Below are 23,294 nucleotides of genomic sequence, written 5' to 3'. Positions count from 1 at the left end.
CTGTTGCACCCCCTGGAGTTAGAATAGTAATTTTTACCCCTATACTATCCAATACTTACCATAAATGCAATGTAATGGTATGCGCTGTAATGGTATGCGTTGTAAAGGTAGTATGCGATGTAATGGAATGCGTTGTAAAGGATGTTGCGATGTAAAAAAATCTGTTGTAAAGGCATGCATTGTAAAAGTATGCGTTGTAACATCATACAACCCTCAGAACGGCTCCCGCCGTCTTGAGTCATGGTAGTCGTGTGCTCATGATGGCCGCGGTGCCTCCGACCATTGCCGCTCCGCCCACGCGCGAGTAATTCCCCGCTGCGCGGGCGAATTAATTGGTGCGCAGAGTTTGGACGGCTCCTGGCCGTCATGAGCACATGCCTACTGTGACTCATGACGGCCGGGAGCCATCCTCATTATGGCAGCGCCACACCAAGCCCCGCACCCTCTCACACCACAGCAGAATTTGCCGCGTGGCGAAGGGGTTAGTAACTGATTAATGCATCTACAGTGTGATTTCATTGAAAGCCAAAGTGCCTGGTCCTAGTATTTAGGCATAGCACTCTGGATTGGGCAATTTTTGGTGTGACATCACAGCTATCCAGCAACACAAAAAGATGATAGATGGAATGCTGAACATTATCAAACGTTCACCCACAGTCACAGATCTGGGTTAAATACATTGTTTTTTCCTCACAATGCCACGCCAGTTTGGACCTACCTAGTCCGATGGAAATCACTGTTGACCTACCTCTACAGACAGCTCATTTAGCAGTCACTGCAGACATGGTAGTGACATCAGGCTTATTCATAGACACATCAGACAGTCATGTTGGAAATTCAATTTTCCACTGTAAGCATTTGTTTTGCAATGTCAGCATGTAGTTGTGAATCGAACTGTCTGGACCAGAATTCATTAAAAGCTTTTATTTTCATGTGTTTCTTGGTTTGCAGCACAGTGTAGACCTGATTCTTGAGCTCCACTTGCAATTCTACTTCTCATTTTTATTAATGTTATTGACAAGGAGTTGTGGAGATATTGGATTACTGTCACACCCATCATTCATTGTCATGGATTTGTCCATTTTCAGTTGCGGCTGGCACTGGTAAGAGTGTTGGAGCAGAGGCAGTGAGGGGTGGGTGTCGTGAAAGTCGACATACAACAGAATAACTTAAATTAAATTTAAAAAAATAAAACCACTTACCTTGTACTCTATCCCGTCGTATGTCGACTTCCCTGATCCCCACCCCTCCCTGCTCGGCCCCCACGCTCTTACCTGTGCCAGCCGCCACTGTAACCATTTTAATACTGGTGTGAATTTTGCAGTATCCAGTGTCCAACAGAAGTCATTGGATGTGTGTGACTAGAGCACGCACAGGTGCAGTGATATTGCTTAGGGGACATCTTCTTATGGACACATAGATGACCATCCATATTTATGACGCAATAGGGCACCAAGTTTCCACGAGTGAGGACGGTCACACCTCTAACAGTGTTCAGTACAATAAAAACAAGATGCGGTGCCAAATACAATTACTTTCCCGCTTCTGCAAATGTAAATGAAGCAACTGTGTGGGGATGCATTGATTTTGGCCTTTGCTTGATAATTAATCAAGAAAAAACAACTAATTGGCAAGAGCAGTGAGCCTCGCGACCGACCTGTCTCTTCCCAGATTGCACACACAGGTCGCGCTCTGCTAAGCATTGCCCGTGCCTGAGAGTGTAGGATGCTTTATTTGGCCGAGGGCGAGAGGGGGTGGGGGAGTGCACTTTGGAGAATCAATGCAGCCTGACAATAATCATTTACTCTGCTATCTGCTTGCAGCAGTCTGAGGAATACTTCAACCCTAATTGTTCTTACTGGAGTTACTCGAAGCGCACAATGATGGGCTACTGGTCCACGCAGGGATGCCGCCTCCTGACAACCAACAGGACACACACCACGTGCTCCTGTAACCACCTCACCAACTTTGCAGTGCTGATGGCCCATGTGGAGGTTCAGGTAAGAGCAGAGTCTTTTCTGTTCTTCAGAGGCAAATGCAGTAATGTGAAATACATTTTCGAAATGTCTTGAAAACTGTAGTTTAATATTTTTTGATGCCGACATGACATGTGACTTCTTTTGGGTTCCACGGACTGCAAAGCTGTGACTTTGCTAATATGTATATAACTTTTTAAGATTAGCCGCTCATATTTTCTGCAATTTTTTTTAAAGTTCATTTTATTAACATGCTCAGTATTCAACGATTCAATTGCATATTCATTGAAGCACATTACAAGTTATATACTTTTCTCCTTGGCGTTTCCTGGTAGGTAAATACATGAAGCTTCCCCCCAACCTTCCTTCGTCCTGTGTCTACTCATTACTGCCTCGATATGTTCGCCAGGGTCCCCAGACTTTTCCCCATTTCTTCAGGTACCCTCTGCTTTGGTAAATCAAGTGCTCTGCTTGCTGACATCAGTCGAGGTCAGAGATCCAGTTTGCAGTTTCTGCTATTTTAAGTAACAGAAAAACTAAATAATATTTGTTTGAACTTATTAAGTAAAGTCAAAAAGTCAATAAAAAGTTTTTTGTGTAGATTACTTGAAACCATGACAATAGAAAAGATTTTAAAAAAGAAACATAATTGTACAGAAGCAAAATAAAATGCTAGTTACATGTCAAAACCGTATAATGTGAACTTAACCGCATCGCTGCGGCGGCTTTTCCCGCTGTGTGCGGCATATTTACAAAAGCCGCGTTACATGACGAGCTGAGCTCGTCATCAGCAGGGAAGGGGTTATTAAGTATTATATTGCCATGATTGTCACAAAGCACTTGCGACCCCATTTCCCCATATTAGATCCGCATTGAGCTACATTGTTGGATTTTCTCATGAATGTGTATGATAAACAGTTAAACAATGCTCCCAGAGACGTACAAGCATTTCAAATAATTATAAACAGATCTATATTCCCCCAGAAGCAAGCAATGGAGTGAATTGTAATGGGTGCCCTTGAATAAATGTATTAAAAGAGAGGTAGCGCTCCATGCCACACTTCTGTCCTTTCTAAGCGCAGCAAATGACAGGTTTCATCTGTTATTCGGCTTAACAGCACACAGTTTGCTGAGACTGCACAAATGGAAGCCATAAGGTGGCCTGCAGGTTACTGCATGTATTCACGTGGCACGTGTGTAGCACAACCCTAGCTGGCAGGCGGTCGTGCGCAGTTGCTTGTCAAGGGCAAAGAGCGAGTCAACATGTGATTGGAAGGGCTGGCTGGTTTCTAAGAGTGACAGCCGACTACTATTGCCTCGTGGTACAGTGTTCCAAAATACTACCGTATATCACAGCAGCAAATGTGTAGTTCACTAAGCAAACCTGCTGGAATCAGAAATAATTGCATTAAGTCACGTGCTCGTTGTCTTGCAAACCACACACCCCTGTAGACCTCAAGCCCGCCCACATGATGGAGCCGCTGCAGCATATGACCTTTATCTGAACTGTCCCCTCCTCGCGCAAATTAGAAGATTCGCCCCTCAGCTGGCTGAGAAATGATTCACACGCTCCACAACAAGCATCAGACACCCCCTGCTATCAACAATGACTCATGGGTCTGTTTATTCCAAAGTTAAAAGATTCTGCTCAAGGACAAAACGGGAGATGTGTTTGGCAAGAAAGGTGAGTTTAGAAAACAGTCTCTCCTAAAAGCTGGTGCTTTGGTGATGTTGCGGTCTTTCGCAAATCTGCTTTCCTGGGTTCCCTTCATATCGCTCCCACGCAACTCCTTCACATATGTTTTTCTTTCTTTTGAAGGAAAAGGAAAAAGGAAAATTGAGAATCACTACCATTACATTCCACGCTCACATACCAGGCGCCATACCATGTACCACACACTGCTGCAAGCTCTGCCTCAAAGAGTCCCATAGAGGTCTGTTTACTGACTCAAAGGCCTTTCTATGAATCCTAGTAAATGGCAAGGGGGCACATATATAATACTGGGAATGTGCAGGGTTGGTTAAAGGATGTTTCACACCCAAGATAGATTTAAATGATGCCACCGAGTCAGATGGCAATAGGGCAGTCTGTTATGCTTTTTGCTGTACTCAGTGCCTCCTAGCTCCCTTGGGATTGCAGCAAACTGGATTCTGCGGACAATTATTTTTCTGAGGGACCTCCGAGTATGGCCCTGAAATAAAATAATTTATGTAGTGTAGGGCATACTAGTATTGCTATTTCATAGTGGTTCCAAAAACAGAGGTTAGAATAATCCAGAGATACGGGGTTGCACACACATCTCTGTCGTGACACATTCACTCATTTACTCATTCGTATTACCGTGCAAGGTCTAACAAAATGGATTCTGTAATCCAGGCAGATTTCTGACAGACATCTAAACTATTCAGTAAGCTATTGTCCATCAATTTGGCATCATAATGCAGGAATTAATTATATTCCGTTTTAAGTGCCTGAACTGTGAGCTCCATGTGCTTGTCTAGTCCCCTATTGATGCCATTTTTGGGAAAGTTATTGCAGATTTTTTTAAGAACTCAGAATCCAAATATCATTGCAGAAAAAGTCAGGGAATAAAGTTAAAAGCACATAGAGGTACAATTTAATACTGCATGTTCTCTTCTGACGGACTAGTATTTTAACTTCCTTTTGAATTAAGTGAGTGTATTTTAGAGTTAGAGTTCACGTCGTCGGTATTAAGTTCTGAAAATGCGGAACCATGGACGTCAATTAGAAATAGTCGAGGTGGCAACTCCTACCTCTCTCTTTTGAAACATGCTACCCCTGGCACTGCTCTTGCTATCTCTGGTCAAAGGGATCATAGAGGCAGCGTTAGGAATTGACAGTAAACCTTGCTCCAAGGCCTGTTTACCTTCTATAGTTTTCTCCGCTTAACCTTCCCTTTGCCCCTCTGAAGGAAATAGAATGTTAATAGGGCATTAAGGACCAGGACCACCTCGCCTTCAAGAGACAACTCAAGACCTGGCTGTTCGAGCAGTAGCGGCCCCCTTCCCCCAAGCGCCTTGAGACCCTTCCGGGTGAGTAGCGCGCTATACAAGTGTTGTGATTGATTGATTGATTAAGGGCGGGGGCTAACCACATGATGTCATTGGAGGTCAAAGATTGCTGCTAAGCCTAGCGTTTTGGAAATCGATGTCCAAGTGCTGACCAATAGCCAACCATGCTTGCTGGCCCTTGCGCCAAAGCTCCTTATCAACAGAACAGTTCTTACCAGCAGAGCTTCATTCTATCTTTAGGGCAGGCCTAGGCCTAACCCTAACAATGTTATGTAGTTCGCTGCCCATGTGTTGCAAGGCAGGTGTACTTGTTTTGCCTACAGAAGATAGATGAGAGTAGACACACTCACAGCCCTGCCTGCAGCAGCCATCAGGATCTTCGTCTGTCCACAGATTTGTAATTAATGGCTGTCATGAGGTTTGACTGCAGCAGCCACAACGCTCATTGCTACATCATGTGATTGCAAAGTTCAACATCCGGCCACTTCCGGGTCAACTGGAAGCTAATGGCATTGAGGTTTTAGTAAATCAGCAATGTCCACATTCTACTTTGAGACTAAAATTGAAGTAGGTGATGTTTTCAGCATAGTATTACTGGACAGATCTTCAACACAGAAGAAAATATGACTATGAGAGCCGAATATCCACTTGAGTTAGTGGCATGAAGATTGTGGTTTAAACTGGTGAACTTCCTAGGACTGTACTGGGTTTCACAACTGACGTCACATTGCTTAAAGGAGTATGCCTTGAAGCACAGAACAAGCAGGCGTGAACATGTCCACCTCATACACATCTGAAGGGACATTTAACCGAGTAGGAAATAAAAAATAGAAATCTAGAGCTGAGGCATTATTTCCTGTAGTCAATCTGTTGACCAGAGTATATGCTCAAGACTCGTGTTTTATGTATTTGTTATATAGAAGAGGCAGAAGTGATGATCACTAGGAACCTGAAGTGATTGGACTGCTTTTAAAGAATGGAAGAGACGCGTGGCTACCTTTTCCTTCTACTCTTCTTGAAGCCCAAATAATTAGCTGGGTGCAACAAATATTTAAGCTCATGGGCACGCTGCTAATCTTTTTCCGCCTTATTTTTACAATAAGGTGGGCATATGCCGTAAATGGGGAACATGGAGCTAACTGGCTGCTGGGGCACCCACCAACACATGATTCCACTAGCTGCCTAACACATGCAAATATCTGCAATCGGGCAAAGGCGGGCACACGTACTGAACAAAAAAACACATTCGGGAGCTGGTAAGACCCTCTGGCCTCATCCTTCAAACCCACAACTCACACCTCAACCTTCAAACCCACAACTTAGTAAGTCAGATACATTTCCTAACAGAGGCTCACCTCTTCACTCCACTGATTGCGCCCAGACACTGCATATGACACCACCCTGCGAGAAAACCTCAGGACCATTTAGAAGGTCATCCACAGCCTACCAATGTTCTGCAATTCCATGTAAATGGCTGATTAAGTGCTCTATAAATGACACAAAAATAGCATCAAGAAAAACAATAAACCATATAAACTCTGTCTCTCCTGAGAAGGTACTCTATCAGCTAAACTTCTGAGGCCCATTAAACAACTTGTTAGAAGCAGTCGCAGCCGGCATGTATTGCGAGTGGGGGGTGGGGGGGGGCGTGGGGTCACGCAAGGAGGGGTTTTAATGTAATGATATTTTTTTTAAAGAAAATTTCTTTTCTGCCAGCCGCGTCTTCTCCTTTCCTGCTCTCTTGCCTCGGCTGGAACAGGAATCAGAAGCAGGCAGCCAAGCTCCCTCTCCGCACAACGCTGTAGGGCAGCGTTGTGATTGGTTGTGATGCCGCCCAGCCAGGAGGTTATGGGGGTGGCCATTTTCTTCATACAGGCCGCATGCATGGAGAAGGGCAGAGTGCACATGACTGGTTTGGGCCGCCCCAGGGAGCCTACCAAACAGTCTTTGTGCACTCGGGAGTGGGCAAACCACTCCTCGCCTGCCTGCTCACAGAGCCCCCCCACCCACCCATCCGTCCGCCTGCAACCAAACATAAAATGGTAATAACTGAAAGTAAAGTTATTACCATTTTATGTCTTTGCTTCTGGCACTGTGAGAAAGCAGTGGGGTGACGCTCCCCGCCCTAGTGGAGGAACCGCCTCTGTTTAAGAGGATCTCGAAGTGAAGGCAGCAGTTGCCCACCAGGGCTTGTTTGCGGATCCAACTTCAACATCATGGAGATAAGATCACACGCAAATGGCTTCATGTTCAGAGATTTCTTCAAAAGGCTCCTCTACCACATGCCTTGTTGTCTGACACCACATTTGTTCTTTCATTCTCCTACTTACCTTAGTCTCATTCTTCTGCCTGTGTATATTCAAGGCGACATTCTGTTCGCTCTTGTGCCTGTGATCTTCTCATATACATCAAAGCTGTATGCACGGCAGTCGCAGTAGGAAGACACATAACACACACACTCACACACACACACTCTTTCTTAAAAGATTCGTAGATCAAATGTAGTTATAGTTATTAAAAAAACGCTCCACACAGCACATCACCCACTTTAGAATGCATAACCTTCAGTGGGCAGTCAAGGTTACCTGTCTTCTGTGTTACCCTCTGCAGTCATATTTGGTTGTTTTCTTCTGCTGCTGTTGACGCTTGTCATCACTGTCAGCTTGACATCTTCTACACTTCCATGGGGTTATTCCAGGTAAAATACGTTACTTATTGCTTTTTAGATCTGTGTAAGGGTATTAGAAGACTGCCCTGCTTTTCGGCCAGATTTAATATTCCACAACAAAATTCCATGTCACTAATATCAATTATTGTAGGCTATAATTTTCTGCGCGTGTGTGGTTTGGAATTTTTTCATACGCATTAAAGAAATTAATGATGAAAACCATGCTAAATTCCTCCCTATGTGCATTTTTATTTTGCTTGAAGAACAGTGTGGCATTTCTCATTCCTTTTGAGGCTTAGAGGTCAGTCATGATTTTCTTTCTCTGAGGTAAACCGAGCGTTCGTTGATTTTTCGTGGCTTTTGTCCATTCATTATGATAGCAGCAAGTAATGATTATGTACAGATGTCTGTGAATTTATTCGACTTAGTATTAGCCAGTGAAGTGCATTGGTGATTATAGCCACAGTGTTTTCTCCTCAGTAATGAAGTATTAACTAAACAGTAGGTCTATTAGTCCACAGTGTGGACTGCTATTGCGGATCAGCCAAGTGGGATTTAAAAGTAAATTTAATGTGGAGAGTTCTTGAGACCAATTCCAGTATCGTCAGTAATCTGCTCAATGAAGGATCCAGAAGAAGGTTGGGCAAGCTCCCAGCGGCTTCACAAGGCTAGAGGCTGGAGAAGAAGCGTGCAATGCTATGTATTTTATTGAAGTCTACTCAATAAAATATATTTTTGTTTTTGTCGCACATACATAAAAGTATATTGAGTCCCAGAAACAAAAAGGGATAAAAAATTGTAGTCAAAGACATACCTTTACTTAATAAGTTAACACTTGGCTCGGTAGATGGCTTTAGCGTCAAAGTCTGCTTGTACGGTTGTACAAATCCAAATGTAGCCCAACATAACAACATCAGCTAATCAACTAATTGCTGGATCCACTGGCTGGCGAAGTTAAAATAAGTTTAGCGGCATGTGTAATTACACAGGTGAAAGTATCAGGCATCTGTTCGCACAGGTAGTGCCTGACGCGTCTACGGTGTATGTAAATCAGAGGTGCTGCATGAGGCAACGACGCTGTTACATTCTAACACCTGTTCCCGTTGATTTTCACAAGTCGTTCACCTCTTAATAATAGGTAGACTGAAACATAACACTGAATAACCTTATTTTGCATCTTGCTGTTGAAATCACATCTGAATTATTCAAAGAACTATTAACCCCTATATTGCCTACGTGGGTTGACAGCTATCATTCGCTTCAATGCAGCAAATGAGTGTTTCGGTTTTTCTCCCTCCCGGCAAACATTTTCTTTGCTTTTTTGTCGATAATTTGCCACTCCTACCACTCTTTCGAAAAATGATGGGGGCAAAAGCGTGTTTTAATTGATTCCAATTTGGTGGCCTCTTCTCATCAATTTTGGTCTCTTGGTTGAAGAAATAGCATTTGATATCGGTTGTGACAGACCTCTCTGTTTCTCTCTTAAAAGAACGACTGTCCAAAGTGGTAGTGCTTAAATTGCAGTTGGATTGGTAATTTTAGTCTTTGGCAGCGGGTGTTCCGTGAGTAGGTGGTGGTAGGGATTTGTAAAGCGTTGCGAAAATGCTGAAGCATTTCAAAGCACTCACTCCCAGTTCACATTTGACTAATGGCGGCAGAAGAGAGGTTCGAAAACTACACCCTACAGTCACACAATTTGTCCCTTTAATGAGGCAAGTCCTAGTGGTTACCCCCAAACCCAGAAACGCATGCCATAGCCCCGTGAACAGTACCAGTTTTACTTCCACTACACATAAAGGGCATGTGCACCGACAACTAAGCAGTCGATCAGGGGTTCAAGTAAAAAATATAACAGAAAAAATAGGGAGAACTGAGTGAAAGGTGTGATTGCATGAGTAAAAGTAATTCATAGATCCTATGTTACTGTTTTCTCAGACAAAACATATGCTTCTGAGCGTCTTCCACAGGGTCCGTTGACAGCCATATGACACAACATTCTGTGTAGAGGGTGACTGATCTCATTCTAGGGATGTGAGTTTTTTCAGCATTTGTAGGAAAAGCTAAATTGGTAACATATCAGAAATGCTGGTGGAGCAGTAGCTATGAGAAGCTAGAGGTGGGATCGGGGACTAAGCAGGATGTGCTGGTAGGACGATGTGTTTACAAACGTTGTCTCACAGTCATTGAAGGAACATTACGTCGTTAGCATTTGTATAGCATGTCGTTTACCCTTAGCATGGCTTTGTAGGTCTCAGAGCTGTGCATCTGCATGTGGTTTCTGCTCTATAGCAGAGTATGACTCTTGGTCTGATAACATATTGTGCCTTTTAGTGTGGTCTATCTTTCTTTTGGTGGCATGTTCAGAGCTTTTGGTTTGGGATTTTGGTATCAAAAAGTTGTGCAGTTTAAGAAAGGACATGTGTGGGAACTGAAACAAACACACTTAGTAGAATCAAATGTCACGAAGGAAAGCTCTCTAGGCAATTATGACCCTCTAAAAAATGCTCCAGGAGTTTCCCATCCAGATTACCTCCAGCAAAGTTTGATAGCTCACCAATGTCATGTCAAAATCAACAGGTGACAAACCCTGAATTCCGGTGAATTCATTTATGATCCCCCCACCCATGCACATCTGTGCGCCCCAGCCAAATTGGAGAAGTCTATACATAAAAATAAGTGATATAGCCTGGTGAGCCAACTTCTTCAGTCTCTTGGGCACATGGAACTTTCAAGTACATACATAAAACTCTAGGTATGGGTTTTCCGAGTTTGATCTCAACAGTATGCAGTTTAATGTTTAGGTGGCAGTGGGTTTACTTTAGTTAAAAAAAATTAGTGAGTACTCCTGAAATACGCTTTGCATAGAAGGGGCCGTGAGTCCTAGGTAGCAGTGTAACATGCATCTGACAGATAGCCCATGAGAGCTTATCAGTAGTCCCCACCGGTGTAGGTAGCGGCTTAGTTGCAGGCATCCTTTGTGTCGGTTGGCGCTCAGCGGGGCGGATAAGCAAAAGCGGATGAACATGGTCCTATTGTGGAGTCCATAATCCACTGGCATGGTCCCAACGCTCTGTGGGCTAGCAATTGCATAAGTAATGTAATATTTTTCAACTTTATGTCAGTTTCATACATTAATGCATTACATTGAAGAGCTTAAGTGCTAATTACAGCTGTCAAGTTTCTCCCTGCCAGAGCTACAGTCACAAACCGTCCATGGGGCGGCGAACTAAAAATGATAAAATCCAGGTTAAGACCAAGAAAAAGTTGGAATGGGCACGCGCATGCACTAAATCTGTTTTTAACTATTTTGGGGGTGCAGTGCTGATTTGCAGATTGTCCCTTTCTGCCATTCATCTTCTTAGGGGATGTTTTGAATCCCAAACCATGTAGCGAATTGCTTTGCATACATGTTCTTTACTACTTTTTTAATCCTTAATTTGTAAGGAGAACGCAGATCTTAATAACATGTGGATCCCTGTCGGAAAAGTGAGGAAGAGAGAAGGACGAGAAAGGAAGGAAAACAGTAACAAAGGAAGAAAGCAGGGAGGTGAAGAACCCGCAAGACAGAGAGGAAGTAAAGGATAGTGGAGGAAGAAGGCAGGAAGTGGAATCAAGACTGGGCAGCCTTGGTATCAAATATCCCTGGCATTCGTAGTGCTAGCGGCGATCCCGGAAGAAAAGAATTGGGCCCTGCATTCCATTTTTTGTATAAATTAAGCACAGGTGTGTCAGACCCCCTAATCAAACGCAGTACTGAGAATTGAGGGCTAAACCACCAACAGGGCCAGTTTCTGTCCACAAGAATACAAATATTGGTACACATATGGCCGGCATAAGCCTTCCTCGGAAATGCGGTTAAAAGGCGTGTTTCTACTGATGGAGGACTTGGCGAGGGAAGCAAAGCGATGGATTAGTATGCTCCTCGGTGGTTTTTATACTGTCTCCCGCTATGCACGAGTTTGCCAGAAGTGAACAAAACATGTTTTCGGATATTTATGGGCAGCCCAAACACAAAGACCGCCAAGGCAGGAGACGCTATTGCATTCGAAGGCTGTGTCTGTGCTCAGCATGCAAATTAAAAGGTACGTCCAGTCATCCATTAAGCATGCCTCCTATGTGTAAAAAAGCATCAGCAGTAAGCTCACAGTTCTTCAAGTAAAATAGCTCATTCTGGTTAGTTGTTCTGCCCACAAAATCTTGGTTGAGTGGCTCAGTGGACTAATGCGTCCAGTCTAGGGTGCTGTGTTCGACCGCATGGTCACAGGTTCAAATCCTGGTGGGTCCTCTCAGCCCTTCATCCTTCTGAGGTCGATAAAATGAGTACCTATGAGTTGGGTAGCAATCAACATCAGCGCCATGATGGGGGTGGGGGGGTGGAGGGGCAGGCTTACCCGCTACTGGTGTGAGTGTGAGGGGCCCCCTCACGCTTTGCTACGCTACTGCTTCAGGTGGTCACTGTGCCATCATGATGTGCATTAGCTATATCTTCCTTGGTTGATTGGTGTTTTTCTCCTGCTGTAACATGCACTTTTTAGAAAATAGCACGCACTGGCAAAGTCCATATGTGCTTACCTTGGCAAGTGTGCAATGGTATTTATGTATTTATTATTTTATTAATTTGCACATATATGCAATAGGCTTTAAAAGTTGACAAGCAATAAAAGGTAACAATTTCGCCCTCTGAAGGCGGGATGCATGTTTCAAAATGAATAAATAAAACAAAATATCAGTTTCCAAAATTAATAAAGGAAAACCCTGAAATGATAGCAAAATGGAAAGCAAAGATTGGCCCACCAGTCCTGCCACTGAAGTGGACTATGTTTTAGGCTGATGCAGAAGTATGCAAGCAAAATGCCATCACTTATAGTGTAGAGAGTCAATGGCTGAAGTAGGATGACCCATTACCCCATGCTGTATGCAGTGTAGGCAGAAACAAAATATGACTGTCACTTAAACTAGTAGTTGGATGAAGAGGGCTGACCCAAACCCCTGCATTTATTTACATATGTATTTGTTAGACAAGCCGACTCTTCAAATAGTTGAAGTAGCAACAGATATGCTTCGGCATCAAAAGTATTTCCATTCAAAATACGCAAAGACACACAATTACATTTTAAGTTGAGTCGCATTCAGCACTAATAAGGATAGCGTTACAAGTGCCTTAGTAAATATTGCTAAATTTGTGTAAAATAAGGCATAGATCCCACAGGTATACTATTTCTTGTATTTGTTTTGCATTTTTGCAAGACCGACCTAGACTCATATTTTCGAGATTTACAAGTAGGTTATAAGTACGTTGGGAGATCAATACTTTTTTGAAGTGAGGCAAAGGGGCATATTTACAAGGGAACGGTCTTAAAAGGGGCATATTTACAAGGGAACGGTCTTAGTACGGCATTAAGCAAAGATTGCTAATGCCGCTCCCCGACAGTTTCCAAACGTTTGGATGCACCGTATTTACAAGAATGCAGCACAACCCTGCGTTTCCCCTAGCGCAGGAGCTAAAAAAACTGCTTAGTGCCAGTGCAGGTATTCTTGCACCAGAGTGCAAGGGGGCCTGCGTTGCGGGGAATGATTGTTCATGTGCAGGAAGGTATCCCTTCCTGCACATAAACAATCCATAATGGCGATTTGTGACTTTTATGCGTGCTGCTTTATGCAAGACACATAGAAGTTGCAGCTTGTAATTTTTTTATGATTGTTTGTGCAGGAAGGAACACCTTCCTGCACACGAAGAATCACTAGTGGTGATTTGCTGTTTCTATGTGTGCTGCAGAATGCAACACACATAGAAACAGCAAAAACAAGGAGAAATTAATACTTTCTCCTTGTTTCCCCAGGATAAGACCATGTTTTCCTTGGTCTTATTCTTGGCGCTGACCCATATTTACGCCATCCTTGTAAATAGGGGGCAGCATCAAAAAGCAACAGGTGTTGCTGCGGAATGCCCACAGCAACACCCATTGCCCGCCTTTTTCACGTTAAGGGCTGCGTGAAGGAATGCCTTATTCACAAGGCGGCATTAAGCCATGTTGAGTGGCACAACGCCACCTTGTAAATAAGGCGAATGGCTTATCGCCACAGAACACCACAAAAAGTGACATTCTAGTGGGGATTAGCTCTTGTAAATATGCCCCAAAGTGTGGTGTGATCTGTTGAATGTGAACTATTTGCTAGTTATCTGTAAAATCAGCTCACACGGGTTTTGAAGCACCTTTGGTGGCATACAGTACTTTACAAAAGATCATTTATTATCTACATTTATATAGCACCGATATACCACAGCAACAGTGCTGTGCTTCAGATAGACCACTGATGCACAGGTAGCACTAGACCAATACAAAGCAGAGGGATAGCATGTGATATTCTGCATAGAACAGGTTCATTTTTGAACAACGACCAGGAAGGAAAGGAACCAGGAGTCTTCAATCTATCAAGTCAGTTAAAAATTGATGGGCCGCTGGGATATTCAGCCGAAGAGAAGATTTGGAATTAGGTTTGAATAAATAAAAATAGAAGTCAATTTGGCAACTAGAACTTTCCAGTCATTCACTGTACTTTTTAGGAGTTACTTTGTGTTTGCATGTATATCTTTGATTGGAATCTCACTTAACAGTAGCGGCCGGTGCAGATAAGTGTGGTGGGGCAGTGGGGCAGGGCAGAGGGGATGTCGACAGATGACGGGATAAGGTAAAATAAATATATACATCCTATTCCGTTGTATGTCTACACCCCCCCCCCCCCCCACCCCCCCAACCCATCGTGCTTACCTGCACCGGCCGCTGCTATCTCTTAATACTTACAGTGAGCCTTTTTTCTGACTAGTCAAGTAAGCAGAAAGAAAACGTGAGACAAAAATTAGTGAATGGAAATGACATGGGAATATCAGTGTCCCACGTTCTATACTTAAAAGGGTGCTATTTAGGAAATACGCACATCGTATGAATTTTAGGCTAAGGCACATCGGGATCTGAAGATCCCGGGAACTTAACAGTGTGAACTGGTGCATTACTTGGAGGAGGCGAGAAAGAAGAGACGTTTTCAATATTTCCTAAAATGGAACAATATTGGGGCAGTCCTGATGGATATAGGAATGCTGTTCCAGATCCTGGGTGCAGAAATGGAAAAGGCCACCTACGTCGTTTTTTTCTTTCTTTTGCTTCTTGGTCAGCAACCTGATGGTGTCCTGGCTGTGACATTGCCAATGTCCTGGCTGTGACGTTGCCGAGATCCACCAGAGATGGTGAGCCTGTCTGCAAGATGACAGGTCGGAATGACTTTGTAAATGATGGTGCTTTTTCTGAAGTTGGTGCAGGTTGCAAATGGGAGCCAGTGGGGATCCATTGGGATGGAGGTGATGTGATCATATTTCCTCAGGTCCTGTATCAGAAAATTGTTGGATGCTCTTAAGCGTTGCCAGTGTGGAGTCTGGGAGGACATAGTACATGATGTTTTGCCGCCATCCACATGTAAGAGAAAGAGGGCTTGAACAGCAGTTCTGAAATTGCTTTCTGGAAGAAACAGTTTCACTTTCTTTGAAAGAGAGAGCTGGTGCCATGCTGTTTTTGTTTTTCAGCAATGTGTTTCTTGAGGGTGCTGTTGGTGTCCAGGGTGCATTTAAGTGCCTGAGCATTCAGTGAAATATAGAGGTTTGATGTCAAGTTTCATGTCACTGAGCCAGGTTTGTACTGTTTCTTGTTTTGTTCTTGGCATATAAGAGGAATTCTGTCTTGGTGGGTTTAAGCTTAAGGTAAAATGTAAATTGATACTTGTATAGCGCATTACTCACCCGCAAGGGTCTCAAGGCGCTTGTACAAATACCGCTGTGGAACCCATCCTGGCTTTCCCTGTGAGGCATCCATTCCTGGGCACCCCCAAGGTGGAGGCCAGGCATCCTTAGCGTTGTGGGGGCCGTTGTGGAGATTAAGCAAGCTATTGCCCAGAGTTGCAGAGTGGGACTCCATGATTGGAATAGGCACCGAGGCAAGAATTATCAGGTCCGTGGAATTTTGAGCCCAAGACCCGCTGAGGTGGGGAATTGAACCCTGGTCCCAGGCTAGACCTCTGGTTCAGGGTCTGCCGCTCTAACCATTGAGCCACACTTCTCGACTAGGCACTAGACAGATGGGTTTGGATGATGTGCAGACAGGGTTTGAGGCATTGGATGTCTGACTATTGAACATCCGCGGTCGGCAGTAGGAGTTCCTTCAGGGCAGTGACGTGGGGAGGGGGAGGTGCATGGTGGGGGGTAGTAATGTATGGATTACGGAGTTTAACAGGTAAGTAAACATATAAATAAATAACACGAAATTAGTTGCATGCACTGCATCACCAAATGCGATGCAGTGCGCGCAACAAAATACGTTTTATTTATTTATATGTTTACTTACCTGTTAAACTCCGTAATCCATACATTACTACCCCCCACCCTGCCCCTCCCCCTCCCCACGTCACCGCCCTGCAGGAACTCCTACTGGCGACCGCGGCTGCTTTTGAATTGTATCCTCTGGTCTTTGATGACTGTCTGTTAGAAATGCTGAGGACGTTGGCTTGTTTGTATGTAAGTTCTCTGATACGTCTGTATCAGCACACTAAAAGCAATGTTCCCACTCTGACAGATTGATTAAAAGTCTGGTTGACAAGTGCAGCAAAAATGCATAATGCATTAGAAACATCTTGCTTGATCCTTTCTCGTTTACTGTTTCCTTTGCTGCAGATTCATTTTTTCTGTTAAAAGGTAATGTAAGTGCAAAATCGACAGCAAAAACTACTCTTTATTTATTACATTGCATTTTTTCAGCAGATTTTTTACTAGGGCTGGGCATTTGATTTTATTCTGCAGTAAGCTGCAGCGGATCTCAGAAAAGTTTTACAACCAGCTTCTTCCTGCCAAGGATGAAACACAAGACAAAATGTAGGCAGTAATCCTGCAACAAAACACAAACTGCTTGATTACGAAGTGGATTGTGTGGTTCATGTGGTTCCTCCTGGTCTGCTTTTTGCCAGGAATAATAGAGTGGATTTGAGTAGTTATGGGGTCTGATTCACAAACTCCAGTTTGTAGTATGTTTTGTAGTACTACAAAATGTTATTCACAAATGACGTGCTTAGTTTTATGACTCTGCTCTCCCTATACTTATGTCTGCTTAGTTCGCTGCTATGGCCAGGGAGTCTCGAAGTGCGGAAACCTCCACACACATAGGTGTAGGGAGTGGGGAGTCATAAAACTCCACAAGTGTTTTTTGAATACCTAAAAGTGGTAAACTTGCACAGAAGTGTAAGTTCACCCTTATGAATCAGACCCTTCATGTTCAATGTGCTCCACAAGTGCATTAACACCTTGGCTGCTAGGCGTTTTCCCCCTCATGTGCTGAAAATTGCCATTTTGCTGGTGTCATGACGAGCTCACCTCATCATCAGCACAGCTCAACTGTGCATCATGACGAGCTGAGCTCGTCATGAGCATCGAAAGGGTTAACAAAAAAGTGGATTTCACCAGTTTCGCCATATTCTCACTCATTCGTGCTCTTGACAGCAGCTGACGGTGCATCAAGTTGGCTTCTAATCTGGTCTCTGAAGTATCCTGCGGAGACCATGACGGTGACGGAGTCCATCTTTAAATCCTCTTTTGGGGACTTGGGTTCTGGTGGTTTAAACACTGCTTCTGGATTCCCCAACGTCTCTATTCTCATTTCCCTGGTGGGCAACCACGAAAAACAGAATATAGAAGTGTTTTCTGAAGAACCCACTGAAGATGTTACACGCTGTTAAGACTACTTGTGTTATATAAGCTTTTGGCCTGCAATAGTATTTTCTTAATTCATATTTCCTCCTGCTTCAAGCAACAGACAAAGGACGAAGGGTGTGGTCATGCTGAAAATATGGAAGTATGCCTGACCTTTGTTTTCAGCAGGCCTTCACCAGGGAAGGACGGCTAAGTTAAATTTGTTATATTTGATCCCATTTGGTCTGAATATGCAATGTCTAACTCTCTTGCCAGCAAAGTGCTTTATTTCTCAGATTTTATATTGAACAGTAATTCCTCTATATCTTACTTTAGCACCCTACTTTAATGCTCACAACATGAAATAAATATCCGCAAATCTGTTTCTGAGTTGTTTTGCAAGAAGAACTGTTAAAAGTCTACGGGGCATATTACCAAGCAATAGCGATAATTATCGCTATTGCTTGGTTAGAGACAAAAATTTACCGCAGAGCTGCGGCGATTTTTATTGCAGATAAACCTTGGTATTACCAAGGTTTATCGCAAATGCAATAAAAATCGGCCGCAATGCATGAATATCGCTGAAAAGTCAGCGATATTCATGCATTACCGAGCTAATGCTCTTAGCCATGTTATCCACCTCCCGTTGGATAACATGGCTAAGAACTGCTCAGGGCAGGTGTTAGCTTTTGGAGATATTTGCGCTTAGCGCGAATATCTCCAAAAGTTGGTAATAGGAGATAGCGATGTTAGCGACTGTTTCCAGTCGCTAACATCTTGGCACGCCCACTTTGCATGTCATTAGTGATAAATATCACTGACATGCAAAGTGGGGCCCAAGATGGTCGCTATCTCCTATTAACTGTAGCTAACTGGTGTTAGCGACAGATAGGTAATAGGGAGATAATTTTATCTCCACTTTCTTGGCTTTTAAAGCCAAAAAAGCAGAGGTAAACCCCCTTGATAATATGCCCCTGCGTGTCCATAAATACAACAAAGTGGTAGTACTTCTCAGCAGGCTGGGAGTATTTGCATTTAAAAGAAAAAAGTCTGGAATCCGGTCCCCCTTTTTCATTATCACTCGATGCCGATCAATCTTTCGCTCTGTCAAGTTGATGACGTTAAAGTGCTGAGAGGCTATGGATTGCCTTTGACGAGGGCTGACACTGTAGCATACCCTATCAGTGATTGACTGGCATGGATGTTGCTTTACTGTGGGTTGGCAGGCAAGCAACAACAACAACAAATGAGAAATTAATCAGATTTTGCTCGATCTGGTTTGAGCATTGACGGTGGTGCAATGACGTCAGTGTTTTGACTTTCTCCAGAGTCTGGATCCGGGCTGGCACTGGAAGACTTCGCATGGCTTATGCTGCGATAAAGCTGCAGCAAACATTCGATTTAGATTCACTGTACATGCTATTTCCTTCTGATGTGCCAATCAGCGTAGTCTACTCATGCATGGGATTTTTATTTATTTATAAATGGCTTTTCTCGAGTTAGGATTGTTATTATGCAGTAGGTGTAGTGGCAACCAGGCCAAGAGATGAAAGGCCCTAGCTGCACATCAGTTATGGCTGTCTACTACTACCTAACCAGTGGCTGGAAGCTTATTTTCCTTGCTTGTTTTAGAGTCCATGATACCCTGTCAACATATATATATCATCACACCTTAACCTAAAGAGTATGAGTATTGCATTTCTAAAGGGCGACTGCCAGTCCCAGAGGAGCATACTGGCACTAAGCAGAAAAAATGAATGTGGGCGTAAGACCTTAGTCTAACTTGATCAGTCTTGGAGGACAACGATGAGTCAGAGAATAAGGGAGTACTACAAGGCATTGGGGAGGCTATAAAGCCAGGTCTGGAGCTGCCGTTTAAAGATCCTTTCTGAGTCCATGAATCTTAACTCCCTGGGAGCTGGTTCCAGGCTCTAGTGCCCAGGACTTTAAAAGATTTTCCTCCTAGGGTTTTAGTCTGTACTTGTAAAGTGTGAGCAGAATGGCTTGTGAGGACCTGAGAGGGTGTGCGGTGCTTTGGGGGTGATTCTAGATATTAAGAATGAAGGCTCTGAAGATAAGGAAGAGGATTTTAAAAAGGACCCTTTTATGGACTGTCAGCCAATTAAGTATTTTCAGAGCTGCTGATGCTGAGGAGTGATGAGGGAGTTTTAATACTAGTCTGGCCGCCACATTTTGCATCAACTCAAGTTTCTGTGAGATTTGTTTAGAGGAGCCTGCTTATAGACTATTACAATAGTCCAGGCTAGAGGTTACTAAGGCCAATGCTACAGTTTTTCTGGCTGATAGTGGACGGGCTTTTATGAGACCGAAACAACTTCCAGCTACTGCCATAGCTTGTGGGTGAAAAGACAGAAGGGCATCAAATTTTACACCTAGAGTCTTCACGATTCTGATCGGAGTAGGTGGTCGAGGGTTTTCATTAGGCCATCATAAGACCGGATCAAAGTCATTTGACTTTTCAAAAAGCATTATTTCTGTTTTGTCATTCTTGCACTTTAGATGGTTAGTGTGCATCCAGTGAATGACTTGAGTTAAACAGTTCTCTTATTGATCGCAGCAATGGCAACAGGGTGCTTCACCAGAAAATACGACACGGTGAACCTGTAATAGAAATGGGATTCCTAGGAATTACCTTTGTTTTTTTAAGATAAATAGGATTACAACAAGGTTGCTATTCAATGGGCGAGAGCTTTGGTAGCTGTCCTACAGAAAGTCTGTCTTAATTTCACATTTGGTATGTCTCTGGATGTTAAGACAGAGAGATCCTTTGATGGTTATTAGTATTTATTTATGTATTTATTTTTGAGATTCATAAAGCGCTCAAATACCCGAGGGTATCTTGGTGCTACGGACAACAAGCAGAAACAATAGTGAGCAAATTATTGATTGAACAGCCAGGTCTTTATCATCTTTCTAAAAATTAGCAGGGACTGACAGGATCTGATCTCCACTGGAAGAGTGTTCCAAAGTTTTGCCACGGTGACAACAAAGCGCCTGTCGCCCCAGGAAACAGTTTTGGTGCCAGGTACTGTTAGATGAAATGCGGTGGATGATCGGAGTGTCCTGTTCGGAATATAGGTAATTAAGCGATTTATTAGAAACTGGGAACCAGTCTTGCGGGAGGCTTTATAGGCAATACATAATGCCTTGAACTTTATCCAATTTTTCACAGACACTCTTGATGACATGAGATATGGACATGAACTTAGGAGTTCCAGACAGTATTCTTGCTGCCGCGTTCTGAATGGATTGAAGTTTTTGAATGACCATGCTCTGTGCGTTAGCAAGCAGCCCATTGCAGTAGTCTATGGATGACATAACCAATGTGCTGCCAAAGGTTTTTCCTGCATTCAGTTGCAGAAATGGTAAAATCTTTTTGATCACTCAGAGTTTATAAAAAGAGGCCGAGACCACTGAGTTGGCATGGGGTGCAAAGGTCAATCTGTCGTCAAATATGATGCCCAGATTCCAGACTTTGGTGACTGGAATCGGTGGGTAGCCAAGAGCAGGCGGCCACCAGGAGCTAGACCAGATGGGGGATAGCTTGCCAAAGATCATGACCTCCGTTTTGTCAGAGTTCAATTTGAGGCAATTGCTGGCCATCCAGCTACTGATGCCCAGCATGCCCTTTTGGAAGCTGGCTGCTAACCTTTCTCCGTTAAGTTAAAGAGGATTACAACAAGGCCAGTCTCCAGTCAGGCAGAGAATCTTATAGAGTTGGAGGTGACAAATCGAAGTGGTTCGCCTTGTCGGTTTTGCAGCATATTTTGTGTTGGAGACAAACACAGTGAGGCAGCTGAAGGAAAGATGAGGTTAGAGGTGCTGCCCTATTGTTCATGTGTGGAAGATCAGTCCTGCTGCCAAGTGAAGGATGGCTTTGAGTGAGGCTAGCACTCAAGTGGGGAGTTCAAGCAAAAGTTCATTCACTCTGTAAGCGAAAGATAACTAGGGAATGGTTCATTAACGTAAAGGCAGTAACCTGAAGTGAAGGTTTTAAAATATGAAACAGATGAAATTGATGTGGTACTGTTTTGGCTGCTTTTGAAGCATAAGTTCGGACTCCAACATGAATCACAGAAATGTATTTTATCTCCATTTTATAGGAGGAAACAAAAGACAAGAAACTCCATGTTGTTAATCTACATCAATCTAATAACAATAGGTGGTAGCTAAAAACTGACTTTGGCTATACTCTAAAACCAGCAGCACAAGCAGTCTATACAGAAGTCAGTCGATACACATTGATTCCAACAAACACTAACTCTGGATTACATTGTTCGTCATGGTTGGAATCTGCCAGTTTTGTGAAAAAAATAGTTTTGTCTGTTCAGACATGTAAAAGATCATTTAATTGGTCTAATGTGCAGCAAATATCTGCTGATGAATCATTTTGAGGAACCCTGTATGAAGAGGGATCACTAATGTAATCCTTAACATCTCTGGAAGGAACCACACCAATGGCCAAACCTGTTGATGGAAACAACCCCCTTCCCCTGCACTTGAATATTTGTGGAGTTCTTCCCTAGGGAGAAGAAATAAATTACCTCCATTGAAATTGAAGGTATATTCTTGTGACAAACTAAAATCTCTACCTAGCAATACTGATCATTTGTATATAGCGACATTTGTTTTCTCAGCAAACTTTGTACTTGGTTCAGTTGCTGTATACTTGCAACACTCTGGTGCTGGGGGTACCATATGCTACCCTTGTTGTCTGAGCAGGATTCTGACATAATTCTTTAAGGAAGGCTGGGGGAAAACTTTGCAATTCTATAGTATTGTAAAACAATACTACACTCAGTTTGCAAAGAAATGTACGAAATAAAGTTAGTTTTCTAATTTAGTTTTTAAATCTAGTGGGCATACACACACATGCAAGAATTGCTATTGGGTAAATACATCAAACACTTTCGCAATAGGCTTGTTTGTGCCACTTTTATCAACATACAGGATTTTTTATTCATTCATTATGTATTTGGTTATTACTTCTGTGGCACTTTCTGTCCCCTAGCTGACCACATGAGACCGCAACACCAAGGAAGATCTTGGGGAGGGGGGGGGGGGTTATATAAGGAGCGAGGGGAAATAAGAACATACACTGTTCTCTGTTTTCATAGTTTTCTTGTGTTAAGTGCCCCAAGTAATATGAACCTGTTGTAAGAGATGGGGCTTCTGGTAGGCTAGGGTTTACACCCAAGTCAGGCAGAACTCACCACTCTAGTCAGGTTAAGTCAGATACACAACCTAAAATAACCTGTGCTCACCCTCTGGCAGCTTGGCACTGAGCAGTCAGACTTAATTTAAAAGGCAATGTGTAAAGTATTTGTGCAAAACTTAGTACAGTAAAACAGTGAAAACACCACACCAAAAAGACCCACATCAGTTTAGGGAAATAGAGCATGTTTTAATGAATACGCAAGACCAAAACGACCCAAAAATCAAATCTAATAAGCAAATCATGAGATATGCACTGGTAAGTAAACCAGATCACAAAGTAGTATTCCCGGATTTGGACTCCTGTTAGAGCCTTTGTGGTGATTTTTGCATAGTAGTTAGGTATTTATATCCCTGTGGGAAGTCAAATGCTCATGAGGTGCTGGTACGCTTCCACTCCAAGGTTCGTAGTAAAGTGTTGTGGGGAATATAGCCAGAAATCCTCCCCGATTGTTGAAGGTACACCCCAGCACTGTGTGGGCTGTACGGGTCCGACCTACTGGTACACCAATTCACTTATCAGTTAGGAGGGATACTAGCCATGCTAGCACGTTGAGAAAATAAATATAGTGCCACAAGTTGTTAGGTGAATATTGATAGGAAACAAAAATGTGCAAACACTTAAGGTTTGCATGAGGGAGACAAGTCCGTCGCTGGT

At 43.2% G+C, this 23,294-nt stretch overlaps 1 protein-coding gene across 1 annotated transcript in view; it reads left to right on the top strand.

Annotated features, from left to right (window-relative positions):
* The window catches only part of LOC147665952 (adhesion G protein-coupled receptor L3-like), a 477,982-nt gene that overhangs the window by 347,568 nt on the left and 107,120 nt on the right, over positions 1–23,294 (top strand). The window contains exon 12 of the mRNA XM_086949385.1: positions 1,824–2,000. Coding sequence (XP_086805511.1) covers positions 1,824–2,000 — 177 coding nt within the window. The remainder of the gene's footprint in view (positions 1–1,823; positions 2,001–23,294) is intronic.

The sequence above is a fragment of the Lissotriton vulgaris genome, unplaced genomic scaffold (genome assembly GCF_964263255.1).
Source record: "Lissotriton vulgaris unplaced genomic scaffold, aLisVul1.2 SCAFFOLD_1371, whole genome shotgun sequence".
Classification (NCBI taxonomy): Eukaryota; Metazoa; Chordata; class Amphibia; order Caudata; family Salamandridae; genus Lissotriton; species Lissotriton vulgaris.
The sequence above is the reverse complement of the archived record's forward strand: the minus strand, read 5'-3'. Positions and strand labels throughout refer to the sequence as shown.